This window comes from Giraffa tippelskirchi, chromosome 7 (assembly GCF_054371585.1).
Source record: "Giraffa tippelskirchi isolate mGirTip1 chromosome 7, T2T-mGirTip1v1.2.pri, whole genome shotgun sequence".
In the NCBI taxonomy this organism is placed as follows: domain Eukaryota; kingdom Metazoa; phylum Chordata; class Mammalia; order Artiodactyla; family Giraffidae; genus Giraffa; species Giraffa tippelskirchi.
Genome location: NC_137281.1, coordinates 10,487,931 through 10,504,371, shown reverse-complemented (window position 1 = coordinate 10,504,371; position 16,441 = coordinate 10,487,931). Strand labels below are relative to the sequence as shown.

The following is a 16,441-nucleotide window of genomic DNA, read 5'->3' as shown; positions in this document are numbered from 1 at the left end:
CTGATTCCAAGGTAGAGGGGTATTCTCCAGGCTTAGCGCATCTGAGCTACAATGGAGGCAGGAAAGAAATATCTGTTTGGTTTCAACAGAGGGTAACAGGCTTTTGGATGGAAGGATTTTTTTTAATGTGGGATGAGGTTGTGTGCATGCTAAGTCACTTCAGTCGTGTCTGACTCTTTGCAACCCTATGGACTGTAGCCCGCCAGGCTCCTCTGTCCATGGGGATTCTCCAGACAAGAATACTGAAGTGGGCTGCCATTCCCTCCTCCAGGGGATCTTCCCAACCCAGGGATCGAACCCACATCTCTTATGTCTTCTGCATTGGCAGGCAGGGTCTTTACCACTAGCGCCACCTGGGAAGCCCTGAAGGGAGTGCAGCTACTAGCTAACCCACCCCCACAAAAGTCCATTGTAATCCACCGCTTTGAATGTTCAGCATCAGTAGGTATCCTTTACTTTAGACTTACATTCTCTTCCCCACAGAGTTCTTTTTTTAATATTTATTTTTATTTATTATTTTGGCTGCGCCAGGTCTTAGTTGCAGCATGTGAACTCTAAGTTGTGGCGTATGGGATCTAGTTCCCTGATCGGGGATCGGACATCAGCCCCCTGCATTGGGAGTTCAGAGTCTTAGCCACTGGGCCACCAGAGAAGTCTCCAACCCCAAAAATTCTTATCAAAGCTCTCCTTGCACAATTAAGTATTGTACAAATAAAAATGCATCATGCTGGCCCCCGAGACAACACAAACTCTCAGTAGTTACATTTTCCAGATGCAAGTCTCGAGTCATGGGGGAGTAGACATTCCTCCTCCAAACACATCATGACTCCCCTGTATTCCACAATCTGTGAACTAGTTTCAGAGTAACCGGTCCATGCTGTGGATTTTCCCCGTGGCTCATCGGTAAAGAATCTGGCTGGGTTCGATCCCTGGGTCAGGAAGATCCCCTGGAGGAGGAAATGGCAACCCACTCCAGCATTCTTGCCTGGGAAATCCCATGGATAGAGGAGCCTGGCAGGCTACAGAGTCAGAAGCGACTGAGCACGCACACACATCCCACACTATATCTAAGATAATAGGATAAAGGTATAGAAATACAGGGCTTGTTACTTAAAATGTCTAAGTAGCTACACATGAGACAGCAATGGAATTACAAAATTCATTGACTTCAGGCATAGCTCCTTACACCAAGTACCATTCAGACACTGGGGATACAGTGGTGAACTAAAGTTCCCATTCTCTTGGAGCTTCTGTTTTGTGCAAAACAATAAAAAATAAATATGTGGCAGTGATAAGTGCTGCAGAGGAAAAATGTAGTGAGATAAAGGGCTGGGTTAGTTGCTGCATCAGAAAGGATGGTTAAGGGAAGCTCTGTGATAAGATGATGCGGTAGAGATTTGAAGCCAGACAGGGAGGGAGAGATGGCAGGAAAGAATGTCCCACGAGAGGGAAGAGCAAGAGCAAAGGTCCTAAGACTGGAGCAAGCCTGGCGATGGAGGAAGACCATGGAGGCAAAGAGATCAATGTGGCAGGAAGAGAGCTAGCGAGGCGGGGCAGAGAAGAGGAAGATGAGGCCGGGGAGGCAATGAGGACCAGATCCAGGACATTGCGCACCATGGAAAGGACTTAAACTTTTACTCAGAAGGAGAGGATCTGAGCAGAAGGGTGACAGGGGCTGACTCACATTTTAATGAGATCCTTTCGGCTGTTTTGTGGAAGTAAATTGTAGGGGACAAAGACAGATATTTCAGTACTAGTTGGTGCAAGTCCTCAAGGAAACGGCCCTGGTATTTATGACTTCCCTCCTTCATACACACTCCATACACCCCCACATTTATGAACCAGAACCAGAACCCCGGCTGGTTGGATTCTTAAGGAAGGTGGAAGGGGGCTGTTGAGGAAAGGGTATACCTAGCAGCCCCAGCAGAAGGTGTATGAGCCAGGGTCAGGGGAGCTGGGGAGTGGGTGCCTGGGGTCCCTGTGTGGACGCTTGTGCCAGGGAGCTCTTTTGTCCACTCGCGAGTTTGCAGGTGTGTTGGGTGATGATCCAGTCTGGGTGGGGTTTGCATGTGAGCCTGTGTGCTCCTGCATTTGAGCCTTGCAAACCTTCCCTGAGTGCTTATTCCATGTCTTGCCTGGGCTGGACACTACTGGGGACACAATAGTGACCACAATAGCCCTGGCCCTTCCCTTACCGGCTCATGGTCCAGTGGGGGAGATAGACTTATCCCCAGACAGAGATGACCCAGAATGGGCAGGGCTGGGTGGGGGAGCCCAGAGGTGGACACTTGACTCAGCCTAGGAGAGCAGGGAGGGCTTCCTGGAGAAGGGGAGCTAACACTAAAAGCTCACCTCTCCCAACTATAACAATCGCTCTCCTGTATGGACAAAGTAGCCTTGATCAGTCTAACCAATAACCCCCGTGGTGACTTGTAATCTAAGATGTCCCTGGTGCCTGACCAGTGGTCCCCCTTCTGCCCATCCACCCCCCACATCTGATCAGAGGCCTGGGGAAAGTCTCCCAGCATGACCAGCTGCCCATTACTAGCCAGTGTTGAGGGCTAGCTTCTCCCGGGTAACCAGTGAAATCTCGCCCCACCCCCACCCCCACCCCCACCCCCACCCCCACCCCCACCCCCACCCCCCAACCAGCATCTAGGAATTTTGTCCCAGCCAGGCCTGCCTTGTAAGGAGCCGTGGACACTCTGATCTGTGATCCCAAGTCTGACCTGTGACCCTTCCTTGTGACCCATGGTGGGACTCCTCCTTTTTTGCCCTCAGGTGCCTGGGCCTCCTCCTCGCCCCCACTCACCTGTCAACCCCATTCTCTTCCCCTCCCCCCAAAGTTGGAAGGGAGTAAAGGGAAGAGAAAGGGAGGAAGGGGGGTGGCATTCCTAGGATTCCCTGGAAGGGGGGAAGAGAGGGAGGGCCCTAGGGAGGAGAGCTAAGAGAAGAGCGCCCCACAGCCCCCGCCCCCGCCAGCATCTCGGGGGCCTAGGCAGAGCTGGGTGTTGAAAACCATCAGACATCAGACCCATTAGACAGTAGACATTAGAACCGGGTGGGTTCCACGCCACTGGTCAGACAGGAAAGCAGCCCAGCGCACTGGCCACTGGGAAGGCTTCACGGGGCATACTGGGAGAAGCTGTTCTAGGCCACTGGTCAGGCTGGGGATTGCTGGTTGGACTGGGAGAGGCTGGTGCAGGCCACTGGTTAGACCCGGGCCAGCAGGTCGAAAACGACGAGGGGAGCCCAGGTCACTGGCCGGGGTGGGAACGGGTCCCGCCGGTGAGAATGAGGCGGAGAGGGTCCGCGGTGGTCCAGGGAGGACCCCGCTCTGGACACTGGCCGAACTGGTTGGTCAGGTCCCCCGCCAGGGGCGCTGGTCAGTCGGAGCCTGACACCCTGGGGCCTGGGGGCGGGGAGCCTGGCTCCCGGCTGAGCGCTGGGAGGTCGGCTCCGGGCAGTGGGAGGTCCTGGCCTGGCGCCCGGGTTTGGAGGGGGACGAGAGGGAGACCGGGAGGGCGGGTTGGGGCGGGGCTGCCTGGGGCGGGGCCTCCTCGCTCCAGCCCGGGCGGCGGAGGAGCCCCAGCCCGGGCTCAGTCTCTGCCCCTGCCGCCCGCCGCTCGCCGCCCGCTGCCGCCGCCGCCTTGAACATGGAGCCCCCGGACGCGCGGGCTGGGGCGCGCAGGGCCCCGTGGTTGCTGGTGCTCGCGCTCCTGCTGGCGGCGCACCCAGGTATGGCTCGGGCTGAGAGCAGGGCGCGCCTAGGGGGCGCGGGAAGGGGAGGGGAGGTGGGGAGGGGCTTTCACCGACCCCAGGGACCCCAGGAAAAGAGGGATATGGGGGTGCCCCATCCCAGTGAGAGACCTAGCGACAGCCAGGCAGAGGGGTGGGGATCTTCGGCTGTGTATTAGAAGCGATCTGAGAAGTCGTGGGACCCTGGCGTGCGGGCGCTCCGCTCCCTACCCCCTCAGAAGCTGGGATCTGACCCCACTCCCATCCCTGCATGGCCCCTACTCCCCCGGACCCAGAGGTCCTGGCCTCCTGTGGCCGGAGTGCCTTTTCCCCGGGGACAGAAGAGACCAAAACGGAGCTCCCCGCTCACAAGTTGTCAAGTTTTGAGAGGGTCAGGGACCCTCTGGCTAGAAACCAGCAAGTCACATGCGATTGCGGGTTCCCCCCATTCAGATTCAGAGACCAGACTCTAAAGGACCCGCCTCCCTTGCCTCCCGCTCCATCAGAAAGGGCTGGAGCCCAGCCCCTGGGCAGTGACAGCGGAACCGAGTGTTTCCAAGTGACAGAGCCCCCCTTCCCGGGGGCCCAGATAAAGCCACACACCTGTGTGGTGGTTGGAGGAGAGGTAGAGGCCCTAAGGGGCTGGGGGAAGACAGAACTGGGGCAGAGAGAGATCTCTCCGACCCTCCTTGCTGCCTCTACCGCTCAGACCCAGCCCTGGGCACCAGCCTGGCCCCACACTCCCTCCCATGGGGCAGGCCCCGGGCCAGAGGTGGGTGCCTGGGAATCCAGGGCCCTGGCACAAGCATGGCGAACAGTGGGTCCCCAGAGGCAGAGCTGGGCCAGGCTCGGCAGGGAAGGGAAGGGAGATTCTAAGAACTGAGAGCTCGGGCCAGGATGCCAGCCCAGAGACTGAAAGAGCTCACTTTCCTAATGCAAACACCTCTACCTGCTCGGAACCTGGGACAGGAGTCCGGGCCCTCTGCTCCCTTCTCCCTCAGGACCCAGGATCCGGGGCCTCCACCCTCTCCTGTTCTGAGGCACGAGCTGCTGCTCTATCAAAGGGTTAGAGGGGCCGAGGGGCGGGTAGGGGGCTCGGGCAGGTCTGAGCCAGCCTGTCCCTCCCACATTCCTGAAACCTGCCCAGCCCTGTCCCCCCTCACCGCGCCCATACACCCATCCCGCCTCAGCTCCGGCCCAGCCCCAGCCCCCCGCTCCTGAGGGAGAGACCCGGGGGGCAGGGCCGGGCGACATGGAGACTGAGAGGAACGCAGAGAACCGTGAAACTAAGAGATGGAGACGCAGGGTGATGGGCACACACACAGACACACACACACACACACACACGCAGAGGCGGTGACTGAGATGGAGACGATTATCCACCTCGTTGTGCCAGGCCCCAGGTGAAGTGCTGGAGGCTAAGGAATGAGCCCGCCAAGGCCCTGCCCTCGAGGGGCATTTGGTCTAGTGGGACAAGCAAGGACACACAGGATTTGAGCCCAAGAGGATTGTATGGAGGCCACTGGGGCCCTGTGTGGCCCAGAGGAGGAATCTTCAGTTCTGCAAGTGAACGGAGAGATGGAGAGACATCCTAATGGGATCTGAAGCTCAGAGATGCAGAAATGAGAGATGAAGGGAGAGAGGAGCTGAGTCTGAGGGAGCAGGGGCTGGGGGCTGGACTCCTGGTCTGAGGGAGGAGGGGCTGGGGGCCTGGACCCCTGGGTCTGAGGGAGGAGGACTGGGGACCTGGAGAGCTCTGCCTCCTGGTGGCAGTGGGAAAGAGCTCAGTCGCCCTCCCGCAGGTTCCAAGGCTGAGGTCCGCCTGTCTGTGCCTCCCCTGGTGGAGGTGATGAGGGGGGATTCTGTCACTCTGGACTGCAGCCCCTTGGGGACCCATGACTATTTCATGCTGGAATGGTTCCTGGTGAGTGCTGTGGGCTGGGAACGAGGGCATGACCGAGGGAGGCCTGAAAGTCAGGGCTCAGTGGAGCTGCAAACTTGCATCCCCTCATCTGAGCCCGAAAGCCCCTAGGAGCCCCACCAAGCTGTCTTTCCATTTTACAGGTGGGGAAATGGAGGCCCAGCAAGGGGAAGCCCCTCTCCAGGGTACCCTGGTGTCCGGGCACAGCTGAGGCTAGAATGAAAGAGGTCCCCTGGCTCTTGAAAGAGGACATTCAGAGGCAGACACCCAGAAGGCAGGAGCCCGGGGATGGGACTAAAGAGAAAGAGAAAAGAAACAGGAGACCCAGGGCAGGAAAGGGAGACAGAGGTGGGAACACAGTGAGATGGCGAAAGAGGGAACCAGAGAGGGGAAAATGTGACTACAGACAGGGGGCAGGGGTGGGAGAACTGGAGAGAGGACAGAGGGACCAGCGAGAGAGAGAGAACCTGAGACAAGAAGACCCATGGAGCGGCAGAGAAAGGGGACACGGGGAGGGCTCGTGGCTGGGCAGCCTCTCGCTGAGACGCTCCCCTGCCTGCAGGTCGACCGCTCCGGGGCCCGCCACCGCCTGGCCTCGGCCGAGCTGCGTGGCTCCGAGCTCCGGGACAAAGAGCTCAACTCCCGGGGCCGCAGCCCCCCGTACCAGCTGGACTCCCGGGGGCGCCTGGTGCTGCCTGAGGCCCAGGTGGGCGACGAGCGTGACTACGTGTGCGTGGTGAAGGCGGGGGCAGTGGGCACCGCTGAGGCCACCGCCAGGCTCAAAGTGTTTGGTGAGTGTCTGTGTTTCCCCTCCAACCCCCGCCCCCCCCCACAACACACACACATCCTGGGAAGGGGCAGGGAGGTGAGAACCCCAGGAACCAGCTCCTGACTGTAAGTCCCTCCCACAGCCAAACCAGAGGCCCCGGAGGTCTCCCCCAACAAAGGAACCTTGTCTGTGACGGAAGACTTTGCCCAGGAGGTACCTTGGGCTGCACCTTGCTTCCAGGGTTCGGAGGGGAGGAGGGGGTCCTGGGCTCCTACAGCCCAAGGTCGGGAGAGGCTGGGGGCTTGGGCTTCCCAGTCCGAGGAGTAGGGGTCCGGGAGCTCCAATCTTGGGTCTCCCGGGAGGAGAGGGGTGGGAGCTGGACTCCTGCGTCTGGGTCTGGTCTGGTCCCCCCAGGGAGGGGGACCCAGTCTCCAGGGTCCTGGCTCCCAGCCTGTTGTGGGCCTGTGTCTGTCCCAGATAGCCACCTGCAGCAGTCGCAACGGGAACCCAGTCCCCAGGATCATGTGGTATGAGAACGGGCAGCCCCTGAATGTGCCCCTGGAGGTGAACTCCGGTGAGTGGCGCCTGAGGGAGCTCGGCTGGACCTCAGGGGCTGGGGCTGGGCGGTGGCCAGGCTGGCTGACCACCTCCCCCCCGACCCTGCCCCCTCTCGCAGAGGGCTACATGACCACCCGCACCATCCGGGAGGCCTCTGGCCTGCTGTCTCTCACCAGCACCCTTTACCTGCGGCTCCACAAGCCCGACCAGGAGGCCAGCTTCCACTGCTCCGTGCACTACCTCCTGCCCACCGGCCAGCACGGCCGCCTGGACAGCCCTTCCTTCTCTGTCACCCTGCACTGTGAGTCGGAGCCAGCCCCCCGGCTGCCCCCACCTTGGACTCTCGTGCCGAGGCCTGACCCTCCAAAGTGACCCCGTGACCTGCCCCACCCCTTCCAGGCCTTCTGCTCCCTTACCTCAGGCTGAAGTGGGTACTCGCCTCTGACCTCTGACCTCAAGTGCCAGCAGGAGCCCCATCCTGACTTCTGACTCCCCCCATAACACCCTGAATCCCGTGGAGTCTCAGGACTAACCGTTGTGCCCCACGCTTCCACCCCAAAATGGATCCCCCAGAATCTCACACTGACCTGTCACCCACACTGTAGCAAAGGAAAGGACTAAGGTTGGCCAAAGGTTAGGGGTCATATCTTTTTTTTTTGGCCACGGCATGAGGCATGCGGGATCCTAGTTCCCCGACAAGGGATCAACCCCGCGGCCCCTGCATTGGAAGTGTGGCGTCAACCCCCCCACAGCCCTGCCTCCAACTCTTTCTATGGTGCCTGTCCTGTTCTAGATGCCCCCGGCCCCTCCAGTCTCCCACACAAGGCAGCCAGAGAGCCCTTCCCGAGGTACACACTGACCTGTATTCTCCACCTCTGGCCTCAAGTCCCTGATCTCAGAACAAGTGCAAACCTGAGCCTCAAAAGCTATGACCTCTAGGGGACTTCCCTGGTTAAGACTCCACGCTTCCAAAGCAGCAGGTGTGGGTTCAATCCCTAGTCAGGGAACTAAGATCCCACACGCCTCATTGCATGGCAAACGAAAAAGGAAAAAGACATTACCTCTCACTTTTGGCCAACCATAGCCCTTTCCTTTGCTGCAGTGCTGACGTCTCCCCTTTAACTTAGCCCTGTCTTTTACCCTTGACCCTGATTGTGAGTCTGCCCTTTCCCTTAGATCCCACAGAGCACGTGCTGTTCTGGTTGGGCAGCAAGTCCACTGCCGATGGCTGGGTCCGCGAGGGTGACTCTGTCCAGCTGGTGTGCCAGGGGGACGGCAGTCCCAGCCCGGAGTACACGTTTTTCCGGCTTCAGGTAACCCACCCGCTCATTCCCCTGACCTCTGTGACCTACTCGTCTGCACCAACTTCTGACCCTTCACCTGGGTGACCCCTGGCTTAGCAAGGCACGTGATCAATGACCCAGGAGCTATCTGTTCCCCGATTTGTGAGAGTCTTGACATACCTTGATGCTTGGCTTGGGTGACCCCTGACCTAACCTGACCTTGCCAGCCCAGACCATCTCCTGAACCGGGTTCCTCATTCCTGGTCTCCCCCAGGACAAGCAGGAGGTTGTGCTAAAAACAAGTCTTGAGGGGAACTTGACGCTGGAGGGGGTACAGCGGAACCAGAACGGGACCTATGGCTGCAGGGTGGAGGACTACGACGCCCCCGAGGACGTGGAGCTCTCCAAAACCCTGGAGCTGCGGGTGGCCTGTGAGAGCCCCCAGAGCGGGAGGGGGGCCCTGGCATCAGCTATCTCCTCACCCTCGCCACCCCCCAACACACAGCCCTGTCTCCAACCCTTTCTATGGTGCCCAGCCTGGTCTCAATGCCCCCGGCCCCTCCAGTCTCCCATACAAGGCAGCCAGAGACCCCTTTCCAAGGCATACACCTGACCTTCTCCTGCCTAGAACCTGCTGTAGCTCCCCAGTCCTCTGGGGACAAAACCCACATGCTTCACCCCAGCCTTCAAGACCCACCGGGCTGGCCTCACCTTCGGCGGGCCCTTCTTCCCATCACCCCCCAAGCTCTTCTCCTCTTTCCTACAGTAACTCCCCATCTTCTCTTCCGTACAATCCCAACCCATCTCTCGGCTCCCAGTCTTCCAAGAAGCCTTCTTGGTCCACCTGCACACAAGCCCTGAGCAAAGGTTCTGTCCCTCCTGGGCACTCCTGAAACCTCCCTTCCTGGGGCTAGACACTGTGCCACGTGTGAACAAGACAGCGCAGCCCCAGCCTCCACCAAGCTCCAGGGTCCAGTAGGGGAGACAGATGTTAAAAGCTGAACACACTTTTTTTTTTTGAACACACACTTTGAGTCGCAGTCCTGCCTCTATAGAGACTAACGCAGAGGAGTGGGATAAGGAACTGGCGTGGCGAGCAGGGATTATTTTCCATGGGGGGTATTGGGGGCTGCAGATTCTGACTGCAGGCAGGAAATTTATGGGTAGTGCCTCGGGATCCACACCTCTTGGTGGGTGATGAGGGAAGGAAGCAGGATGCAGCAGAGGCGGAAGTTGGGCTTCAGCCTAAGGAAGACCTCTACATGCTCACAGGGCACTTAGAAGCTGAGAGATCCCGAGTTGGGGTACAGGGGCCAGGCCTTTTGTACGTCCACGTCAACCCGTCACTGGATGTGGGCTGCCTGGGGAAGGAGGGGACATGACCTTGAGCCAGGGGCTCTCTCTGCGGCTCAGGCAGTTTCCAGAGAGGGCTGACAGCTGAGGGCTGACAGCTGACACCCTTCTCAACAGCTGGGGGAGAAAATCCTTTGGTGCCGAAGGGGAAATCTGAGTGTCCATGGCAGAGGGTCAGAGAGACCTCTCTGAGAAGGGGAGCATGTGTAGGAAACCGAAGAATGGAACCAGAGATATGATGAGGTAGAAGAAAACATCCCAGGCTGTAGAAACAGCACGCGCAAGGGCCCTGGGGCCCACACTGGCATATTGGAGAACAACAGGGAAAGAACAGGGTAGCTGGAGCTCAGAGAACAGGAGGGGAAGGTGGGAGATGAGGTTGAAGCAGTGGGCAGGGTCAACCAGGTAGAACTTTTTGGCTTTATCAAGGAAAGAGACCTGTATGCCCACCATACTGGGGAACCACTGCAGGGTTTTTTGTGTTTTTTTTTTCTCCTCACTGCAAGATTTTAAGCAGAGGCAAGGGCTGACCAGTGTGTGTTTTGCAAAGATCCCTTGGGGGGCCTTCCCTGGTGGTCCAGTGGATAAGACTCCCTGCTCCCAATGCAGGGGACCCAGGTTCAATCCCTGGTTGGGGAACTAAGAGTCCCACATACCATTACTAAGCCCTGTGATGCAACTAGAGAAGCCTGGGCACTACAAAAAAAAAAATAAAGAGGAGTGGGCTGTTTTTTGGTTTGTTTTTTTTTTTTTAAAGAAACCAGCACAGCCAAAATTAAATAATTAAATTAAAAAAAAATTTTTTTAAGTCAAACTTGGACACGACTGAGCAACTACACTTTCACTACTTGAAAAAGAAAAGATCCCTCTGGCTGCTCAGCAAAGAATGGACCAGAGAGGACAAGAGTCCTGCCCAGTACAGAGACCAGTGAGGACGTGACTACAGTGGTCAAGGCAGTTGGACCCCAGGATCAGAGATGGAAAAAAGTGAGAGGATCCGTTTGGGGAACAGAGCAGAGAAAGACTTGATGAAGAAAATGGGTTATGTGGAGGAGAGAAGGCCAAGATTTGAGGGGTAGTCAGAGAAGGAGCGCCCAATACCTCCCAGGTTATCCATTAACCTTGGGCTCAGACATCAGCTCTGGAGGCAAGTTCAAATTGGGCCTGTACATTGTTTTTTTGTTGTTGTTATTGTTGTTTTAAGTGTTTATTTTATTTATTTAATTTGGCTACACCAGGTCTTCATTGCGGCATGTGGGGTCTAGTTCCCCGACCAGGGATCAAACCCGGGCTTCTGCATTGGGAGCACAAAGTCTTAGCCACTGGACCACCAGGGAAGCCCCGTGGGCATGTATTTTGGAGTCAGACTCCTAGATCTGGGCTCAAAGGCCCAGATGAGAGAGTGGAGAGCTCGTGGAGCTGGGGAGAAGTTGGCATTCTCTGCTGACGATTGTCCATTCACGTCTGCCCTCCTCAAAAGCCCTGGGGAGTCCCCTAACTGATCAGGTGAGGGTCCATGGAAGGTGACAGTCTGTTCCCCCTACTCCAGACCTGGACTCCCTGGAGCTCAGCACAGGGGAGGAGCTTTCCTTACCTCTGGGTAACAGCACAACCGTGACCTGCTCTGCGCGAGGCCTACCCACCCCGGACCTATACTGGACCAAGGTGAGAGGGAAAGGCGTCCCTCCCCAGCACGGGACTCTCTCCTTTCCATCAACCCCTTCCTGTCTCTCATGCCCAGCTGGTGCCTGCTCTTTCTCTCCCCACCCAGGACTCAGCACCCATAGGGGAGGACTCCACAATCTCCCTCCACTCCGTCACCTTCGATTCCGCTGGCACCTACTCGTGTGAGGCCTACATGCCCAAGATCCCCTTCCTGAGTCTCACCCGGAGCTTCAAGCTGCTGGTTCAAGGTTCGGGGTGCGGGCAGGCTGGGATGGGGATAGTATGGGGGCTGTGGGGGGCCAGGACAAATGAGATGGGTCCACGGCTGGTCCTCCTCTCCTCTTTTTCTCTCCTTCCTTTTCTTTCCCCGGGTGCCTACCTCTCACCCCCTTTCCTGCCCCACCACCCGCAGGGATACCAGAGTTAAAGGCAAAGGAGACTCAGCCCAAGGCCGAAGGCAGCTGGACCGAAGGTGATGAAGTCACCCTGATCTGCTACGCCCGCGGCTACCCGGAGCCCAAACTCAGCTGGAGCCAGTTGGGCGGCAGTGTAAGGGACCCTCCTCTGCCTCGCGAACCCTCCGGGACCCTCCCCAAATCCCAGCCCCCTTAAAGGTCCACGCATCGTGTCCTCCCCATCCTCCACCTCCACCAACTGCTTCCTTTTCACCTCTACCCACACCCTGAGCCCTTGATCCTGCAAACCTGGGCCTGACCTGAGCCTCCATAGCCCACAGAACCGGCCTCCGGGGGCCAGGGCTGGGTGAGCAGCTCCCTGACCCTGAAGGTGACCAGTGCCTTGAGCCAAGATGGCGTCTCCTGTGAGGCCTCCAACCCTCTCGGGAACACCCATCACGTCTTCCACTTTGGAACCGGTGAGTAAACACCGGGGTGGGACGACACCGGGTGCGGGGCAGACAGAGGGCTGCTGGCTGACCCCTTCCCCCCCCCGCCCTGCCCCGCAGTGGCCCTCCAGACCTCCCAGGCCGGCGTGGCGGTCATGGCCGTGGCCATCAGCGTGGCCCTCCTGCTCCTCGTCGTTGCCGTCTTCTACTGCATGAGACGCAAGGGGCGGCCCGGCTGCTGCCAGCGGAGGGAGAAGGGGTCTCCGTGAGTGGCTTGCAACCTTGAAACTGACCTCTCTACCCCAACCCTGACCTCACCTCCTACCTCAGCCCCAAACCAACCACAGCGCCAACCCCAACTCCATTGGCAAATAAGATGCTATCCCATCTCCAGCCTCTGACCTGGGCCATGACCATCCCCTCCCCTCTCCTCAATCCCACCCAACCCGTAACCAACTCCCAGCCCACCCCAAGCTCACCTTAACCCCATCCCCAATCTCATCCCCACCTGTGATCCACACCCACCCCATCCCAATTTAATCTCATTTATACCTCCAGCTTCCTCTCCAACCCCAACCTCTCCCCTAGCCGCACCCTCAGCTCCAGCGCATATCCAGTAACCAAACACCACCTCCCCATGCACACCTCCCATCCCATTCCTAACTCCAAACCCATCCCTATCCAACCTTATCTCCAACCGTGACCACACAGCCACCCTCAACTCCAGTCCACAGCCATCCCCACGTGCGTGGGGATGCTAAGTCGCCTCAGTCATGTCCAACTCTTTGCAACCCCATAGACCATATAGCCCGTCAGGCTTCTCTGCCCTTGGGATTCTCCAGGCAAGAATACTGGAGTGGGTTGCCATGCCTTCCTCCAGAGCATCTTCCCGACCCAGGGATTGAACCTGCCCCTCCTGGGACTCCTGCATTGCCGGCGGATTCTTCACCACTGAGCCACCGGGAAAGCTCAGCCTCTCCCAGAGCCCACCCCAGTGACATCACCAGCTCCAACTCCAAGAGCAGCGTTAAGCATATCCTCACCCCATCCCTGACCCCAGGGCCACTTCCACCTCCTACCCCACCCCCAGCTCACCCCCACCCACCCACCCCCAAGTCTGTCTCCACCTGCCACACCCATAGCCAGTTCCTTCCTTGGCCATGACCACCTCCAACACACTGCCTCCTCCCACTAGGCCACCTGGGGAACCTGAGTTGAGCCAGTCAGGATCAGAGCGCCCAGAGCAGACAGGCCTTCTCATGGGGAGTGCCTCTGGAGGAGCCAGGCATGGGAGCGGGGGCTTTGGAGATGAGGTGAGTGAGGGCCTGGGCCCCTGGGGAGAGGGGACCACTGTGGGTGGAAGAGCCGCTGTGGGCCCAGGCTGATCTCCCCATCTTCTCCTCAGTGTTGAGCCTGAGGGCCTTCCCAGAGGCAGTCATTGAACCTGACCTGGAGTCGCGAGCATCAGAGGAGCCGCGAGCATCAGAAAATCAGCCCCGCTCACGCCTCCGCCTGCCCCCACCTTCCCAGCCTTCCCTCTTCCCTCTCTGGGCCCTCCCTTCCTTCCTCTGTGGGCTGGGCAGGGACCACAGCGGCCTGGGAGGGAGGGGACCTTCCTCCAGGGATTGTGACTCTCCCAGACCCCAGAATAGCTCCTGGACCCGAGCCCAAGTCCTGGCCTGGGACGAGGCTTGAGGGTCGGCTGGCTGGGGCTATTTTTACCTCCTGCCTCCATTGCTGGCCCCCTCCCTCCCACCTGACGTCCTGCTGCAGAGTCTGACACTGGATCCCCGCCCCCTGCCCTGACCCCATCATCTGTGGACACTGGAGTCTGGAATAAACGCTGTCTGTCACCTGGACACCATCCTGTGGCCAGAGCCGCCTCCTCTAGGGGATGAGAGGGGAGGGGGGGTGCAGGTGATGCTCTGGCCCAGCTGGCTCTCCCACCCCCTTGCTGGACCTAAGGAGAAATCTGATGTCATGGAGAAAGAAATGAGAGAGAGGATGGAGGGTGACTCAGCTGGAAAAAGGTGGAGAAGAGAGGTGCTGGGGGTCCAGAGGGAGCTGAACCTGGCCCCTGAAGACCAGTGCCTTTCAAGGGAGGTGGGGTGCTGTCCCCTTAAGTAAAAAATGCCCAGTCTCTCTTGCCAGAGGCCCAGAGGGAATTGAAGCATCCAGAGAAAAAGCTCTCTCTGAGCTGTAGAGTGGATGGAATTAGGGATTTAGGCATCTCCTCTGAGGAGAGCCTGGGGCCCACAGCTGGGGGAGGAGGGGCAACTTGGAGGAACCCGCATGAAGGGATCTAGGCAGAGAGAAGAGACGGCAGAAACAGCAAAACAGAGAGACTTACGGAGGCAGAGGGAGAGGCATTTGAAAGGAGGACGGAGAGGCTAAGGAGGAGGTCAGAGGGATGGGCTGGGGCAGCTCAGAATTGAGAGAGTGCCACTGAGTCAGACAGAGATGTGGGGAGAGAGAGGCAAAGACAGACAAATAGAGACATGTCCTGGATCTATTTACTGTGCAGTTCCAGACCACAGCAATAAAGCGAAGATCACAATAAAGCAAGTCACACGAATTTTTCGGTTTCCCAGTGCATATATTATGTTTACACTGTACTGTAGTAAGTATCAACCCACTCCAGTGTTCTTGCCTGGAGAATCCCAGGGACGGGGGAGCCTGGTGGGCTGCCGTCTATGGGGTCACACAGAGTTGGACACAACTGAAGCAACTTAGCAGCAGCAGCAGCAGCAGTAGTAAGTATGTAATAGCGTTCTGCCTAAAAAAAAAAAAAAAATGTACATAGCTTAACTTAAGAAACACTTTCAAAAACAAAACACTTTCTTGTTAAAAATGGTAACCATCGTCTGAGCCTCCAGTGAGTCATAGTGGTCACATCAAAGGTCACTCATCAGTGACCATAACAAACAGAAGAACAATGAAAAACCTTGAAATATCACGAGAATTACCAAATGTGACACAAAGATACAAAGTGAGCAAAGGCTGTCGGGGAAAATGTCACCAATAGACACAGCGTTGCCACAAACCTGTAATTTATTTTTAAAAAAATGCAGTATCTGCAGAGCACAATAAAGTAATGTGCCATACAGAGAGGTAGGGCTGCAGAGACAGAAACACAGAAACAACTGGGATTCAGAGAGATCATTCCAGTTAGAAAGGGAGAGAAAGAAAAGTTTCAAAAGAGCAGTTCAGAAGCAGTGGGGGGCAGACAAGTGTGACCTTGGGCAAGTGACTTCACCTCCCTGAGTCTATCAGATAGGGATAAATCACACTTGGGCCGTGGACGGCCATTGTGAGGAGAGGGAGCAAGTGTCCCTGTGCAATGCATGCTGGGAGGTCTCGGCCGGTGACCCCACCCCTCTGTCCTCAGTTTACTCAGCCGCCCGATGGACCAAGTGAGATCTGTGGCCGTGGGGAGTTGAAGAGATGCTATGGGAGCCTCCTCGTAGGCGACTGAGCAAATGCTCAGAGATTTCCAGAACGGAAGAGCTCACATTGGCCGAATTAAGGTGCTCAAATCCCATGATTTATTGAGTCAGATTAAAACAAACAGGAGGGACTTCCCTGGTGGTCCGGTGGTCAAGACGCCACCTTCTAACGCAGGGGTCGGGGTTCAGTCCTTGGTTGGGGAACTAAGATTCCCGTCGGGTGTGGCTAAAAGATTAAAAATAAATAAACGTGTAAATAAATGTGAGAAACAAGAGAGATAGGGCAGGTTAACACGCTGAGATGGGGATCAAACGATTAAAGTTCTGCTGCCTGAGCTGGGGGGTTCTCTGTTGTGCTCTCCGTGCGGTGTGGTCTCCACGCCCAGAGTCGACCGGGGAGCAGGGAGGATCCGGAAGTTGCCGGGGCTGCGTGGAGGCAAATGCATTCAGCCACACCCGCAGGTGGAGGAAAACATGCTTGCTGGCCATGACTCTCACCTGCATGACGTGAGCACAGGACTCACAGAGCAGAGCGAAAGTCCCCAAGAGTCACCTTAAGGACTTTCGGATAAGTGAAATGAAAGTGTCAGTCAGTCGTGTCCAACTCTTTGCAACCTCATGGACTGTAGCCCGCCAGGCTCCTCTGTCCATGGGATTCTCCAGGCAAGAATACTGGAGTAGGTAGCCATTCCCTTCTCCAGGGAATCTTTCCGACCTAGGAATCGAACCAGGTCTCTTGCATTGCAGGTGGTTTCTTTACCGTCTGAGCCACCAGGGAAGCCCAAAGACTCTCGGATACTTGAGGTTTAATTAATCTTTCCATCCTTCTCATGGACGTTCATCTCACATTTTGTTTTTTTATTG

At 57.2% G+C, this 16,441-nt stretch overlaps 1 protein-coding gene across 1 annotated transcript; it reads left to right on the top strand.

The window, feature by feature from the left end:
- Nucleotides 1-3,562: 3,562 nt before the first annotated feature.
- On the top strand, nt 3,563-13,995 carry BCAM (basal cell adhesion molecule (Lutheran blood group)). Its single transcript, XM_081515821.1, has 15 exons — nt 3,563-3,738; nt 5,541-5,662; nt 6,222-6,450; nt 6,571-6,641; nt 6,906-7,002; nt 7,105-7,287; nt 8,163-8,299; nt 8,544-8,700; nt 11,172-11,287; nt 11,394-11,535; nt 11,700-11,836; nt 12,017-12,161; nt 12,252-12,396; nt 13,327-13,444; nt 13,537-13,995. Exons 1-15 carry the CDS (start codon nt 3,657-3,659, stop codon nt 13,540-13,542), a joined length of 1,887 nt encoding a protein of 628 aa, XP_081371947.1. The 5' UTR covers nt 3,563-3,656; the 3' UTR covers nt 13,543-13,995.
- Nucleotides 13,996-16,441: the final 2,446 nt, after the last annotated feature.